We start from the raw sequence: 14692 nt of genomic DNA, 5'->3' as shown, positions 1-14692 counted from the left end.
GAAAGAGGAGAGTTCTTGGTTTGGAGGGGAAGAGAGGAGAGAGACTGAGAGGGAGAGTGGAAGAAAGAAAAATGAAGGAATCATAGAGGGGAAGAGAAGTTTGGCTCAATTTTTGAGGGGAGTGGGAGTAATTTGGGTTGCTGTGGAGGGATTGTTTGAAAGGTATAGAGGGGTTTGTTTGAAAGGTTTCAAAGATATGGATGCAATGGTGAAATTCATATTGAAAAATAATAACTCGTTGAAATGTTGTTACATGAGTCTATTTTTCATACATAAAAACTCTAAGTGCATAATTTTACATAAAAAATGTATCGAGTGGCCACCAAGCTTGTTAGCTTGTTGCTTATTTGTGATTGTAAAGATTATGCAATTTACGAAATGTACTTCGGATCACCGGATTGACCTGCGGAGAAAAGGATAATCTTATGGTTAGTGAGGAAGCAATATTCATGTATGGAAAGTTGGTTTAAAGAATTTGACATAAAAATTATTTCAAACAATCATTAAACTTATTTAGATGGTCTTTATATATGATAATAAGTACCATACAAATTTTAAAATTAATGGTCTGTTTGGGGCAGCTTATTTCCTGTGGTGCGACACAAAAACGTCTCCTTCGACGTTTGGTTTTAGCAGCGTGGGTACATTTTACTAAACGCACCATAGGTTTGTAGTCGTTGTCTCGAACTCGTGCTTTGAGGTTTTGTTCCAATGAAATGTCATCGCTGGCCATGGTGGTTTGAGTGATATTTTGAGTGATCGATCCTAAGATTTTTTTTCTCCCTTCAGTTTATTTCATCCTTTGGTACTTGTGGTGAGAGCTTGATTTTTATCTTTTCTTACTTTGCTTTCTTAGTCCTTTGATATCTTCTATTATTTAAATTCAAAGTTTTTCTCTTTGTAGTTTGTGCTTTGAGCTTTGTTCTACATAGTTTGCGGTTTGTGATCTCTTCTATCTTCGGTAATTGAAGGATTTTTGGTATGAGAAGATGATATATTGTTTGGGAAATTGATATTTTTCGGAGAAATTTTTTCTATGATGGCGTTCGATCTTTTCTGTGATGGCCTTTGTTTTTCCTATTAAGTTTTTTTTTAAAAAATTATTAGGGATTGATTTGTATTGTGCATGCGAGCCTCATCAAAGACTGGGGTTTTGGGACTTCTCTAACTGAAAAGTGTGAGGATTATGTGATAAGCTTCGGCCTTCGATCCCACCTTTATAGCTTATGTTGTTGTGTTATGGTTTCTTGCCCATGCTTTCTAAATTCTTTGTTAAAGATGATAAATATTTGATGTTAATTATTGTTTTTGTTTAAATGTCTTCTATAAGATGTTTGAAATTTTTAACTTATCTTAATTTAATAGAGCATTTACACACATATCACTCAACTCTTATGGATTTACATATCTAACACCTAAATATTCCTTTTTTACATTTATACTGCCCAAATCTTTCATTCAACATAAAAAAAAATCCACTGCTTTAACTTTTAAAAAGTGAAATATACCTTTTAATGCATAGGTAAAGTGAAATGTATTTAAACATTGAAGTTTAGTGTTAGATAGGTAAATACATAGGAATTGAGTGGTATGTATGGAAATCTTCCTAATATAAATTGCATTACATATTTTGCCATCATGATCATAATTAGCAGGGCTAGTTAATTTTTTTTTTTTTGATGAAGGGAGAATCCTAGTTCAATTTTCTAGTGAAATTATTTGATTAAAATCTTATGAAAATGAGGGCTTGATTGATGGTGTATTCCTTTGAGGACCTTGATTGATGTTGTATCTCTTTTGGTTCGTTTTATGTTGTTTATGATTTCTATCTTTGGTAATTTAAGGAAAATAAGAAGGAATGTATGTGTATGATATGTTGCTAATATATGTGCAATTGCTCTTGAGCAATGTGAGATTGTTCTATAGAGTGTCTTCAGCTATGTGGTCTATGCTTTTGCTACATTGGATGCTTCCATTGGTTCATGAATTCCTTGATTGATCTTTTTGTCGTAATAGCTGAGTATATGCCACATGGTTTTTGAAAATAATAATCCAATGTGATTCGATAGAGGTGGTTATCATACATATGATGGAACACTTCTAAAAATAATTTTGTAGTTCTGTTGAGCTTTAGAAGTAGCCTTTTGCGGCGTGTGTGTATTTAATTAAATGCACTATCATCTTTACGGTGACGTCGCTCACCAATGTTCTCTGGTTTCATTCTAATAAAACTTTAACGAGTTTGGTTGTATGAATGAGTATTCCTTGAATCAAAATGATTAAAAAAATATGGGGCTAGTTACATTTGTGTTTAGAGAAAGAGTTGACCCAGGGCATACTATTTTGCTAGATTTCAGATATTTATTTTATATTATCTTGCTAGATGCAGGCTTTCAGATGTTCATTTTATGTTACCTTGCTTGTTGTGGGCTTTTAGATGTGGTTATTAACACTTTTGTGCAATGTGGAGAAAGGGTTCGGGATTCGTGGACTGTTTTCTTGATTAATTTATGTTTTGATGAGTTCAAGTTATTGTTTGTAACACTTTATGTTAATTAGTTCTTTTCATTCTACTAATGGTGATGGATAAAACAAAGGAAATCAAATTGTCTGCTATGTGGGATAAAGATGTGAAACAAATCTTTTGCAATCTCTATCTAAAAGAGGAGGAATTCAGAAATAGGCTAACCACCTACTTTAATAAAGAAGAATGATAAAACATTATAAAAAAAAAGAAAAAAAAAATCCTTATAAGATAGTATGATGTAATACATATGAAAAACAAATGAGATCAATTAAAAAAGGATTGAAGATATGAAAAGAGTTAAAATGGGGATCAATGGGTTTAGGTTGAGATACGATAAAGCAAACATCAAGGCTTCGGAAGAATAGCGGGCTGAGAGATTTGAGATAAATACTTATTAAACATTCATTGTTTTTCATTTTTATTGAAGTTATCAACATATCAACTATCAATCAATTTTTAGGTCATACCAAGTTCCAAGAAGTTCAAGCTTAGTGGCTTTGAACCTAAGCTTAAAAAAAGTTGGACCTAATATTTGGTGGAGTTGTGGACACAGGTGATCATGAATGGATACCAAGAAAGAGAGTGCACACTAACATAACCAAGCATGAAGATACTGAGAAAACTGCATACTCAAATGAAGGGTGGAATCCTAACCTCAATGAAGTTCCAAACGTCTTAGAATTGCGAAGAAGAAGACAAATAGTGCAATATTCATAAAAGGCCAGATTTTGTAAATAGGTCCTTCATGTACTAATGAGCCTAACACATCACATGCAATATTTGTTCAATAAATTCTAAGAATATTGGAAGAAAATGCAAAAAAATTATAAAGAAGGGACATTTTACTTTTTTTTCAATGAAATTATTAGAAGATCCGACTAGAAGAGATTTCTTTCTATCGATGACACCCAACCATGGGGTTAACTATTTACGTTATTTTAATGAGAATCGAGACGCATGATTGTTATGGTATTTTTGGATTTTTATATGTATAGCTGACACGAGTGTACGAATGCTACAATGTTTCATTGTTTTTGGCTTTTCATTGTTAAGGTTTTTTTAATATATTACTTGTTAATTCAATGCTTATTAATTTTTTTTGTCTTCTTTTAGAACATCAACAATGAATAACATTGATAGAGAAATACATGAGAAAAAAACTACAATTGCATTATGCTTAATGTATGAGTATTACAACTCGTATATTGCTCACACGCCTTGCATGATAACCGCCTACAGTACCAACAAATGGGTTGGGGAGTTTCTAGTAAGTCACTTAATAAAATTTAATAACATGTTCTTTATCACACAAAATATATGTATTGATATATTGGAAGAAATGCACCAAAATTATGGGTTCCATGGCTTCCTTAGGATGACTTTAAAAGAGGTGTTAGCTATAACCCTCTATATTTTATTACAAAATGAGTCTAAATGATGGCCTATGGAGTGATTTCAACACTCATCATAACTAATTTATAGATATTTTTTAGTTGGTTTGAATGCTCTGATTAGTTAATCTTCAAAAGTTATTAGCCTTGAAGACCTAAATTCTATAGCACTCTTATAGAGATTTCACAAGATCAATGCTATATGCTATATTTTAAGGTAGATTTTTATGTTATCTTTTTCAAAATTTACTTAAATGCAGTAACTCTAATATGTCAAATAAATAACCTAGGATTACATTGGAGCAATTGATAGATTATATGTGGATGCACTAATGTCCAATAGCGAAAAGATTACATACATTAGACTTGTGAGCAACACAAATTATTATGGGTTTATGTGATTTTAATGTGTTTTACTTTTGTAATGACCAGAAGGGAAGACAACACATATAATAATCGTATATTCAAATTTTATATGCATGCTCATAAATACAACTTTCCAAAGCTAACTTCAGATTTGCTTGGATATAAAGAAAATAAATAATTTTTTCAGTACAATATTAATGGTTATACATTTAATTGAAAAAAAAATTATTTGGTTAGTGTCAGATATCTGTAATAAAGAGGGCATCTCAAACCCCTTTTTGATATAAAATATCACATTCTTAATTTTGAAAGAGTCAGCAAAGTAGTATGTGGAAGAAATGAGATGATTGCCAAGAGACACTCATCTTCACATGGTGCTATTGAGAGGTCATTTGGGGTTTGGAAAAATAGGTTATTCTACAAGATATGCCCACATATTCTTTTAATAATTAATAGAAGATTATGGTAGCTGCAATGGCTCTCTAAAATTATATTTGTCGGCATCCTTCACATAGTGGTATTGATTTTAGTAGTACAAATTATGATCAGCCACATGTACCCATTGAGGCATATGAATATCGCCTATGGTAGTCAATATCACTAGCTAATTATGCTTTACCTAAGTCTTGCACACAGAATGAGAAGGTGCTGGAGAGATGATAGACTTGAGAATGCAAATTATAGATGTAATAATTAATGGGTGAAAAGATGTCTGCTACTTTTTCCTTATTTATGAATAATGTGTTGTGAAAATGCTTAATGTTTATTATAATGACATTTTTATGCAATTATGTTCACGTGAAATCTCAATTTGCTGAAATTTATTTTTTCATTCATTCAACCTATATTTTTTCTCCACATGAATGGCCTCCTAGATAACCGTGGGTTTAAAATAAGTTTTTTCTTGCATGTTTTTTTCTTAGTATGAAGGGCTATGATGAGATATATGACCTTAGGGCTTCTTCTAGATGGCTCGTATGTTGCTATATATCTTGATATGTATATCCTCATTAAAGCAACCAAGATCTTCTTTTTCAGCATATGAATGTTTGGTTTTTTATGGGTGGCATTTGTGGTGATATGCTTTTGTGACACGTACGAGCTTGATATTACATGGTTTAAATGCAACCAAGTTCCCATTTCTTTAAGGTCTTCCATCTTCATGTAAGGACAAATTATTAGTCATTTTATACTTTTCTCTCATACCTCACAGCTTTATGAATCTTTAATTGTATATTTCTATTATTCTTATTATTTAATGTTTCATGTAATTGTTTATGATTTGTGGTTTTAAAATTTAAGCAAATATGAGCTTGAGGAGTTTCAGTGCCTCTGAGTATTGTATTGAAATTGTGGATTGTAGTGGGATGTATACATCACGAAAGGAGCATAAAGAAAATTCTAGAATCTTCTAAAGAATAGATCAGCAGAGGACTGTGACTTCTTCTGATTGGCGGATTAATTAAACGATTCTACCTCAGATAGTGATCAGACGTGGAGGGTTTCTTTAAAGAAAAAGTAATCTTGTAAAATTGATCATCTTCATTTCAAATTTAATTTTTGATAATGCTAAATTATTATTTTAATAGTTTTATTTTTTATTTTAATTGTTGTGTTACTCACATTTAAGTGAGATGTCAGTTCTAGGTGTAATATTTGAACTTATGAGTTTTTGGGGATTTTGAATGTAATTTCTATTTTCATATATGGGTTATTCAACCTGATTGGTTCTATTATAATTAACACAACAATACATAGGAAAAAGTCTTTTTATCATAAACAACTGCTTCACAACTATATAAAAAAACAGATACAAAACTTCCCCACAATAGTTTCTACACAACAGCTTCCTGACAGAGCCACTGCGTAATAAATTTTTAAAAAAATTGCAGTTTCCCTAATTAAACCCAAAGTTTTGAGTCCTATAATGATCTTGAGAGAGAAAATGATAATCCCAGTGTGTTGTTGATTAAGAATGAATTTAATCAACTTTAGGGTTTGATTAAAATTATAGTTTGGTCTTTTATTTTTGTTAAGTTAAAATTCAATTTTATTAAATTAGGGTTCACTCAAGATTCAAATCAAGTAAAATTAAGTTAAAATAAAATAGAAAAATGATTGATTAAAAAATGAGGTCAACACTGGTGTCTCTAACTCAAACTCAAACCCTAAATCTGATATCAAATTCCCATTTTCATTCTCAAATTATGAGGCCAAAACTCTAGAATTTCAAGATCTTAAAATTCAAATTAAAATTTTAAAATTTAGCCAAAATTTAAATAACTTTAATCAAATTTCAAACAACTTTATAAAATATAATAAACTTCAATCAAATTATTAAAACTTTTGTTAAATCTAATAAAATTCAATTAGCTTTAACTTAAATCAACTTTAACTTAATATTAACAAAAAAATTAACAAACTTAAATAAAATTTAAAAAACTTTAACAAATTTAAATAAATTTTAACAAACTTTAACAATCTTAAATAAGTTTTAACGGGTCTTAACAAAATTAAATAAATTTTAACAAACTTAAACAAGGTTGAATGAATTTTAATAAATTCAATCACATAATCTTCTTGAAATCATTTTAATAAAATTAGGTTACTTGATCAAAGGCCAGCAGGCCAACATCATAACTCACCATGGGAGCACATGATGGTGGCTAATCAAGATATATCGTAAAGGAGGTACCTTGATGACATCTCCTTGATATATCATTGGAAATGTCAGAAACCATAATATCCCTACTTCAAAATTCATCGAGGGGTACCTTGATAAGTCATTACTATATATACTTCACAAAAGAAAAAAAAATCAAATATTAAATCTATAAGATTTATGACCTTTAACTCAATCAACCATGGACTCAAATGTATCATATTTTCACTCTTAAGTGTCCATCATAGGACATGCTGAGGTAATTGTTCCAAATGAATGAAACTAAAAGTTCTTACTTTTTATAAAAACTCAATGTTGTCTGCTTCTGCTAATTGAATAATCCCTAAAATCAATTGTTATTATCTATTAGAGAGAAAATAAGGGCGGAATCTTTTTTTTTTTATTTTATGTTTTCAATAAAATTAGGTTACTTCATCCAAGGCCAGTAGGCCAACATCATAACTCACCATGGGAGCACTTGGTGGAGGCTAATCAAGACATATAGTAAAAGGTGGTGGTAGATTAGGGTTCTCTTCAATAGCTCCGACTTCACTACTTATACAACTTTTAACTAATTTTTTTTCTCTTCTCAATTGGGCAAATAATTCCATGCTCAACATCATATATTTGAAGGTGTTTATGCTTGACACACAAAGTGTTCATAATTTTTGTAGCAAATGACTTCACCATAGCAAGCAAGAAAAAATAAGGAAAAATCAGAGGTGCAATGAAAGATGCAACAAATAGGCAAGCTACTTTGCTCATACTTCTAGATGTCCGGATCATTACATACAATATAAATCACATCAAAGTCATTCTTAAATTCACAAACAAGAACAATAAACCCTAGAGCAACAACCTCTCATGGTACATTTCTCAAAAGCGCACTTCCAATCTCTATGGCGCTGGCCATCTCATCTTCCTCCTCCTCCTTCTTCTCCTCTCCTAAAAAAAGATCAAGCTCTCGCTTCTCTAAAACAACCAAATCCTCCTCGAAATCTCCCACTTTCCTCACCATTACCGCCTCCTCGTCATCCTCCTCGCTGCCGCCGATGAAAATTGTCCGGTGCCCTGCACTTGACCGCCGTGCGGCGAAGCACAGCCATCTCCGATTCGCCCGCAAATTGAAGACTTTGCTCCTTTCCAAACCGAAGCAATTCCTTCCCCTTCGAGTGCTCTCCCGCTGCAGAGCTTACCTAAACCCTCCCCCCAGCCGTTCCCTCCTCTCCATGATCCAGCGTTACCCTTCCCTCTTCACTCTCTTCCATGTTCCCTCCCACAACTCCCCCTCTTCTTCCCTACTTGCCGTCACCCTCACCCCCGCCGCCGCCTCTCTGGCGGCAGAGGAGTTCCGCCTTCGTGCCTGCCTAACCGACGCGCTGGCGGACAAGCTCCACCGCCTTCTCATGCTCGCCCCTCATCGCCGTCTTCTTCTCTCCAAGCTCGCACATCTTGCTCCTGACCTCGGACTAGCCCCCGATTTCCGTTCCCGTCTCTGCAACGCTCATCCCTCCCGCTTCCGCACTATCGACACGTCCTATGGTCGTGCACTTGAGCTGGTATCATGGGACCAATCCCTCGCTGTGGCACTCCCACGACTCGATCTCACCAGCGATGTCGACCCCCTTCGCCGCCCGATCATCGAACGAGTTCCTAGGTTTCCGCAGTTGCGATTGCGGCGAGGGCTTAACCTCCGGCGACGCCATCGTGAGTACTTGATTCGGTTCCAGGATCTACCGGAGGTGAACCCTTACGAGAGCTTAAAGGGAGATTCGACCGAGTTGGAGGAGAAGATGGCGTGTGCGGTTGTGAGGGAGGTGGTGGGGATGACGACGGAGAGAAGGACACTGGTGGATCACCTCACGCACTTCAGGAAGGATTTGCGGCTGCCGAATCGGCTTCGTGCGATGCTAGTGAGGCACCCGGAGATGTTCTATGTTAGCGTGAAAGGGACTCGGGACTCGGTTTTTCTTGTGGAGGCTTATGATGAGAAGGGGAGATTGGTGGTGGAGGACGAACTCAGATCGGTGAAGGAGAGGCTCGCAGAATTAGTGATGGAGGGGAAAAGGATGAGGAGAGAGAGGAGGAGAGGAGTGTTTGAGGAGGAGGATGATGAAGTGGAAGCAGAGAAAGAGGAAGATGATGACGATGAAGGTTTGGAAGATTTGTTTGAGTCTGGAATCGGAGAAGATTGGGAGGAGTTGCAGGAAGAATGGGGGATTGGTGATGAAAAGATGATGGAGACGGATGAGCTTTGGGCTAGGGGAACGAATGTTTTGCCTGGAGGTGGTGAGGTTGGGAGGAAATTGGAAGTTTGGTGAATTGGAGCGGGGCTGCACTCAAGGTGTTTGTGGATTTGTTCCTGAAGATAGTAATGTAAAAAAAGGAAGATGAGATTTTGGCTTGGATTTTCTTTTCTATGGTCAGAATCTGCGCTCCTGATCGAAGTATTTTAGTCTACAAAGATGTTGAGTTTGACTCGAATCTTGTTTAGATTGAGGTATTTTCGATCAATCGAGTTATGAAATTATACTTTTAATATTTCTGTTCGTGCTAATGCACAATTATAGATCTATTTATGATTGCATGTGTACACCCATAATATGTTATCATGAATTTTGAAGAAATCTTATGGCTTAGAAGACAAGCGTGGTAAAAAAATGACCCACTAGAATTCAAAGATCACATCAACATGAACCTATGTAATTTGATGCCTAACCAAGGCCTCCTTAAAAAGTGTACAAAACCTGCTAAACGATAGGCCCTCAGGAAAAAGGGCCAAGGCATACCCAACGAAGAAAGGAGACCTGCCTAGCTCCTCAAAATGACACTACAAATCAACTAAGAAACAATCTTGCGGGCCTTCAAGGTCACTAGCACCCAATGTGACACCAACACAAACCTCCCAAATGGTTTTTTTGTTGAAGAGGTGAAACTACCTGTCGGATTACAATAAAGTGTCATTTGCCCGACATCCTAGTTTCAACTTGACAACAAGAGTTCTGTTCACAGGGAGCCGTGACTACAAGTCGGACTAGGGAAGCCAATTGATCGAATGTCCATGGATTGTCTGATCGAAGGTACATGGATTGGCTGAAGGGTCATAACCTAGGCGACTGAAGGCCCTTTGATGGATCAACCGAAGTCCCTCAGTCTTAGACGACTAAAGGATGTGTCAGCCAAGCAGAGATCTTTCTTATTTTTATTTATCCCATTATTTGTTTATTCAAGTATTTATTTATGATCAAAACACCCTGTGACGTCCTTATGCAAGCAAGGGCAAGCATGTAATTGTTTATTTCATACCCTTCTATAAATAGGGGATAATTTCTACGGTAAATGACTAATGAATTATTCAGACTAATCCAGTCTCTTTTTCTCTCTCTCTCTCTCTTCAATGCTTTATTTCTTATGTGTGCGTCATAAGACAATCTCAGATTCAATATTCTAGAGAATGTGGTGAGTGTGGAGCATACAAAAAAATAAGAAGAGAAACACAACACAGAGAAAAAAATCATATGAGAAACACATGAAACTTGGACTGCACTAGGGTGTTTATTTAGCAACAACTCAAGAATTGAGGGGTCGAATGTTGGGTCAAATGAAGGAGTTGACCCAATCGGTGCTTGGAGGAAGGGAGCAAGTTTCACGGGGCTAAAATCACTAGGACGAAGAAACTGAACCCCAAGGCAGCCGAGCGGCTTAAGCGGGAGGGTGGTGGGTAGTGCATGAAATCTCGGCCAGAGAACGCGTTCTCCAGGGAAGTTTAAGGCCCCCTTCACTCGAATCCTATTAGGTCGGTTTGACTCGACTCATCACATTGTGTCGTTTGAATCGTCAGTCTACTTGATGAATGTTACAATGTGGTGGAGAGCCGTCTTTTCTTTGCTATGTTGAGGGAATCTACCTTCAGTTGGTTCAACGAGTTACCCACTAAGGTAATCACATCCTTTGTTGATTTCAAGAGGCTGTTTGTGGCTCAGTTTTCTTGCGCATAGAAGTCGTGGAAAAGTTCACAAGCTCTATGGAAGATCAACCAGGGCAACATGGGTTCCTGCATGCATATATCACTTAGTTCTAGGAGGAGATGCTGGAAGTGAGGGACCTAGAACCTAGAATAGCGCATCAGCCTTATCCTAGGGATTAAGGGGAGAGTGATCATACTACACTCTAGGCATGTATCAACCAATAACTCTGCCTGAATTATTGGAATTGGCCAACATCCACATTACCATTGAAGAATTTGTTAACAACACTGACGACCATAAGACAAGATCATCTAATCATCGTCCACGAAAGAGAACCCAACAAAATAACGGGTGGAGACCGAGGGATAGTTAACTTCTGCCCATCCGTCCTAGCCTTGAAGAAAGTTTGCCACCCCAGGAGAATAAGAGGACTGACTGAAACCACCATTGTGGCAGTTAGCATAGGTATATTGACCAACAACCATCTTGATATCATTAGCGGCCTGATAATGAATATGAGGCACCAAGGCCCACACCTCTGAGGGTATCAACGACATAGCTAGTAGAGGCCATCCAAAATAAGGAATACTTCAAGCAGACACTCCCTGCAAGGCCCGAAGCACTTCTCTGAGACCCTAAAAAGTATTGCTCATATCACCGCGATCATATCCATGACACGAAGGAATACCGACACCTCCGAAGCCTGTTTGAGTAGTTGATCAGAGTAGGAAAGCTTAAGAATTTGTGGTGCCCAGAGCGACGAGACATGGGAAGGCTCCGGTTGAAAAAATCCTGGATGGACCCATAAGGGCCAATGTCATGCACATTGATGGATTTATTGTGGCTATCTTGGGAGGGGTCAGAGAACCTTCCAAACACATCGGCTAAAAGAGGCTCCAGACGGGCAACCTATGTGCGGTCGCAATTTTTTTTCAAACGTGGCACTCATCCACCAGTCATCTTCACCGACGTTGATCTAACCATCTAAGGGGAATACCTATTACGACGCCATCGTCATCACGACCATGATCGATAACTGCCAGATTGGTAGTGTTTTGGTGGACACTGATAGTTCATTGAACATTTTGTTCAAACTAGTTTTCAATAAGATGAGTCTTTCAGCTGACTTGTTGACAACATCAACCATACCACTCTTTGGATTCTCGGAAGAAAAAAAAAAAGACGCCCTTGGAGTGATAGTGTTAGCATTCACCTGTGGAGAGGGTGACAAGCAGTTGATGCACATGAAAGACTTTCTAGTGGGCTGAACGACATGTAATCGACCTAAAAGAAATATGTGAAATTATTAACAAATTCAACATAAGGCTGAACCCACTTAAATTTACATTCGAAGTCTCTACCGATAAATTCTCTGGCTACCTCGAACCTAGAGGGAATTAAAGCCAACCTTGCAAAAATATAGACATTGTTGAACATGCTTCCTCCCCGAAACACCAAAGAAGTCTCGAAGTTAACCTGCCAGATAATGGGTCTTAGCCGTTTCATCTCGAAAGCAGGACGCAAATGCACCACATTCTTCAAAATGCTCAGAAAGGTCAAGTAATTCAAGTGGTCGACCAACTGTTAGGAGGCTATTGCGAAGTTAAAGGATTCCTAGGTATCACTACTACTATTGTAATGCCTGAAGCCAAACAAAGAGCTCTCTTTGTATTTGGGAGTTGGACTTGAGGCAATTAGTTCTGTGCTAGTTTGTGAGGAGTTAGGGAAGTAATTTTTCGTCTACAACACCAGTAGGGCCCTTTGGGATGCCAAAATCAGGTACCCGATTATGGAAAAGCTAACTATTTCTTTGGTTATATTTGCTTGCATGCTCCGACCATACTCTCAAATGCATCCCAACCAAGAAGTAACCGACCATCCGTTGAAATCTATTCTCTTGATTGGAGCACTCTGGTCAACTCCTTAAGTGGGCGGTGGAGCTGAGTGAAATCGACATTCCCTACATCTCCCAAACAGCTATCAAAGTGAAAGCAATGGTAGATTTCCTAGCTGAGTTCTCAGAACTGTGCTTGCCGAGCAAACAAACTAATGTCGATCGAATGGCATGAACCTTGTACATTGATGGAGTCTCCAATCAGATGGGAGTAGGAATTTCTCTGGTTATGAGAAGCCCAACTGGGGAACATGTTTACAATTTGGTGGCCTTTGAGTTTGAGGTCACTAATAACCATGTGAAGTACGAAGCTTTGATTGTCGAGTTGCTCTTAGCTTATGACATGAGTGTCGACACCTGTACATAAAATTAGAGTCCCACCTGGTGGTGAATCAGGTAAATAGGAAATTTGAAGCCAAAGGTGAGATAATGCTAAGTATCTCAAGAAAGCCAAGGACGATACCTTAAAGTTCACTGATTTCATAATAGAACGCATCACCAGGGAGGGCAACCAGGTGCTTGATCTCCTTTCCAAGTGCTTCCACTTGAGGGAGAGAAACCCTCAGAAATTATTATAACTAGCCATTGAAGAATCCAATGTGATAAAGGTGGAGACCAATGGAGTGGGAAGTTGGATGAATTCATACATCCATTCCTGCAAACAACAAAATAGCAGAGGAGATCGCTGATCCAAAGAGTTTCAAATACAAGGCCGCGCAATACCTACTAATTGAAGGAAAATATTTTTGGAAGTCAGTTACTTATTTTTATATGAGGTGCATAGGGAAAAATGAAACGGAAGATCTCATGCGGGAGATACATTCAGGAGAGTGCGAGAGTTACTCTTTAGTAAAGACCCGGGCACACAAGATTCAATGGCAAGACTACTGGCCGCACTCCTAAAATATATGAAAGAATTCTCAAAGAGGTGCAAGCAGTGTCAGAAGTACGCACCATTACAACACCAACTAACCCCAAAGTTGCAACCAACCATCAACCCTTAGCCTTTTGTCATCTGAGGAATCAATATCCTTGGGCCGTTCCCACCGTTGAAGGGCTAGCACAAATTCTTCATGCTCGCAGTAGAGTATTTCACTAAATGGTTTGAGGCAAAGCCACTTGCATAATTAACAACAAAGGTTATTCAAAATTTGATCAGGACAGACCTCATCTATAGGTATGGAATGACATTCATGCTAGTCAGGGACAACATAACTCAGTTAGCAGACAAGGGAGTGAATGGCTTTTGCTTGAGTCAAGGTATCAATTTGAAATTAGTGTTGGTCACCTCAGACCAACAGTCAAGCAGAAGCCAATAAGATAATTTTGAACTTGCTGAGAAAGAAGGTTAAAGGATCAAAGGGGAAATGGGTCGATGTCCTATCGTTCGTCCTCTGTGTGTCCCAAACAACATTGTCAACTGCTACACTATTTATTCTATCGTGTGTGATGGAAGCTATGCTGCAAATTGAGTAAAATCACCGCAGTTAACGAGTGGTAACCGCTTCAACTTTTGATGAAGACCCGACAGAGTGGCAGGAAATGAATGATGAGGAAGTAATGCTCTCATTAGACATGGTGAAGGAGAAATGAACCAGCTTAGCTCTTCGATAGAAGGAAGTAAAGAGATGCACCACATGCACATCAGTACAACATGCATGTCTGAGAGAAAACTTTTGCATTCAAAGAATTCGCGCTGAAGAAGGCCGATCCGGCTGCATCTGGACAGTCGGTCGGCAAGCTAGACGAGACTTGGACCAGACCATTTATCATCGACCAAAGGGTCGGCCTCGAAGTGTACGAGTTAAAGACCTACACCAGCCGAGGAGTCCCTCGAACAAGGAGCAGAGACAACATTTCTTTCCTTAGAAATTTTTATGTATC

At 37.5% G+C, this 14692-nt stretch overlaps 1 protein-coding gene across 1 annotated transcript; it reads left to right on the top strand.

Annotated features, from left to right (window-relative positions):
• The first annotated feature begins 7714 nt into the window (after positions 1 to 7714).
• Positions 7715 to 10144, top strand: LOC110037615 (protein ROOT PRIMORDIUM DEFECTIVE 1). The gene has a single exon (XM_020742307.1). The coding sequence runs from the start codon at positions 7846 to 7848 to the stop codon at positions 9265 to 9267; it is 1422 nt and encodes a 473-aa protein (XP_020597966.1). The 5' UTR covers positions 7715 to 7845; the 3' UTR covers positions 9268 to 10144.
• Positions 10145 to 14692: the final 4548 nt, after the last annotated feature.

Source organism: Phalaenopsis equestris, unplaced genomic scaffold (genome assembly GCF_001263595.1).
Source record: "Phalaenopsis equestris unplaced genomic scaffold, ASM126359v1 Scaffold222338, whole genome shotgun sequence".
NCBI lineage: Eukaryota > Viridiplantae > Streptophyta > Magnoliopsida > Asparagales > Orchidaceae > Phalaenopsis > Phalaenopsis equestris.
The sequence above is the reverse complement of the archived record's forward strand: the minus strand, read 5'-3'. Positions and strand labels throughout refer to the sequence as shown.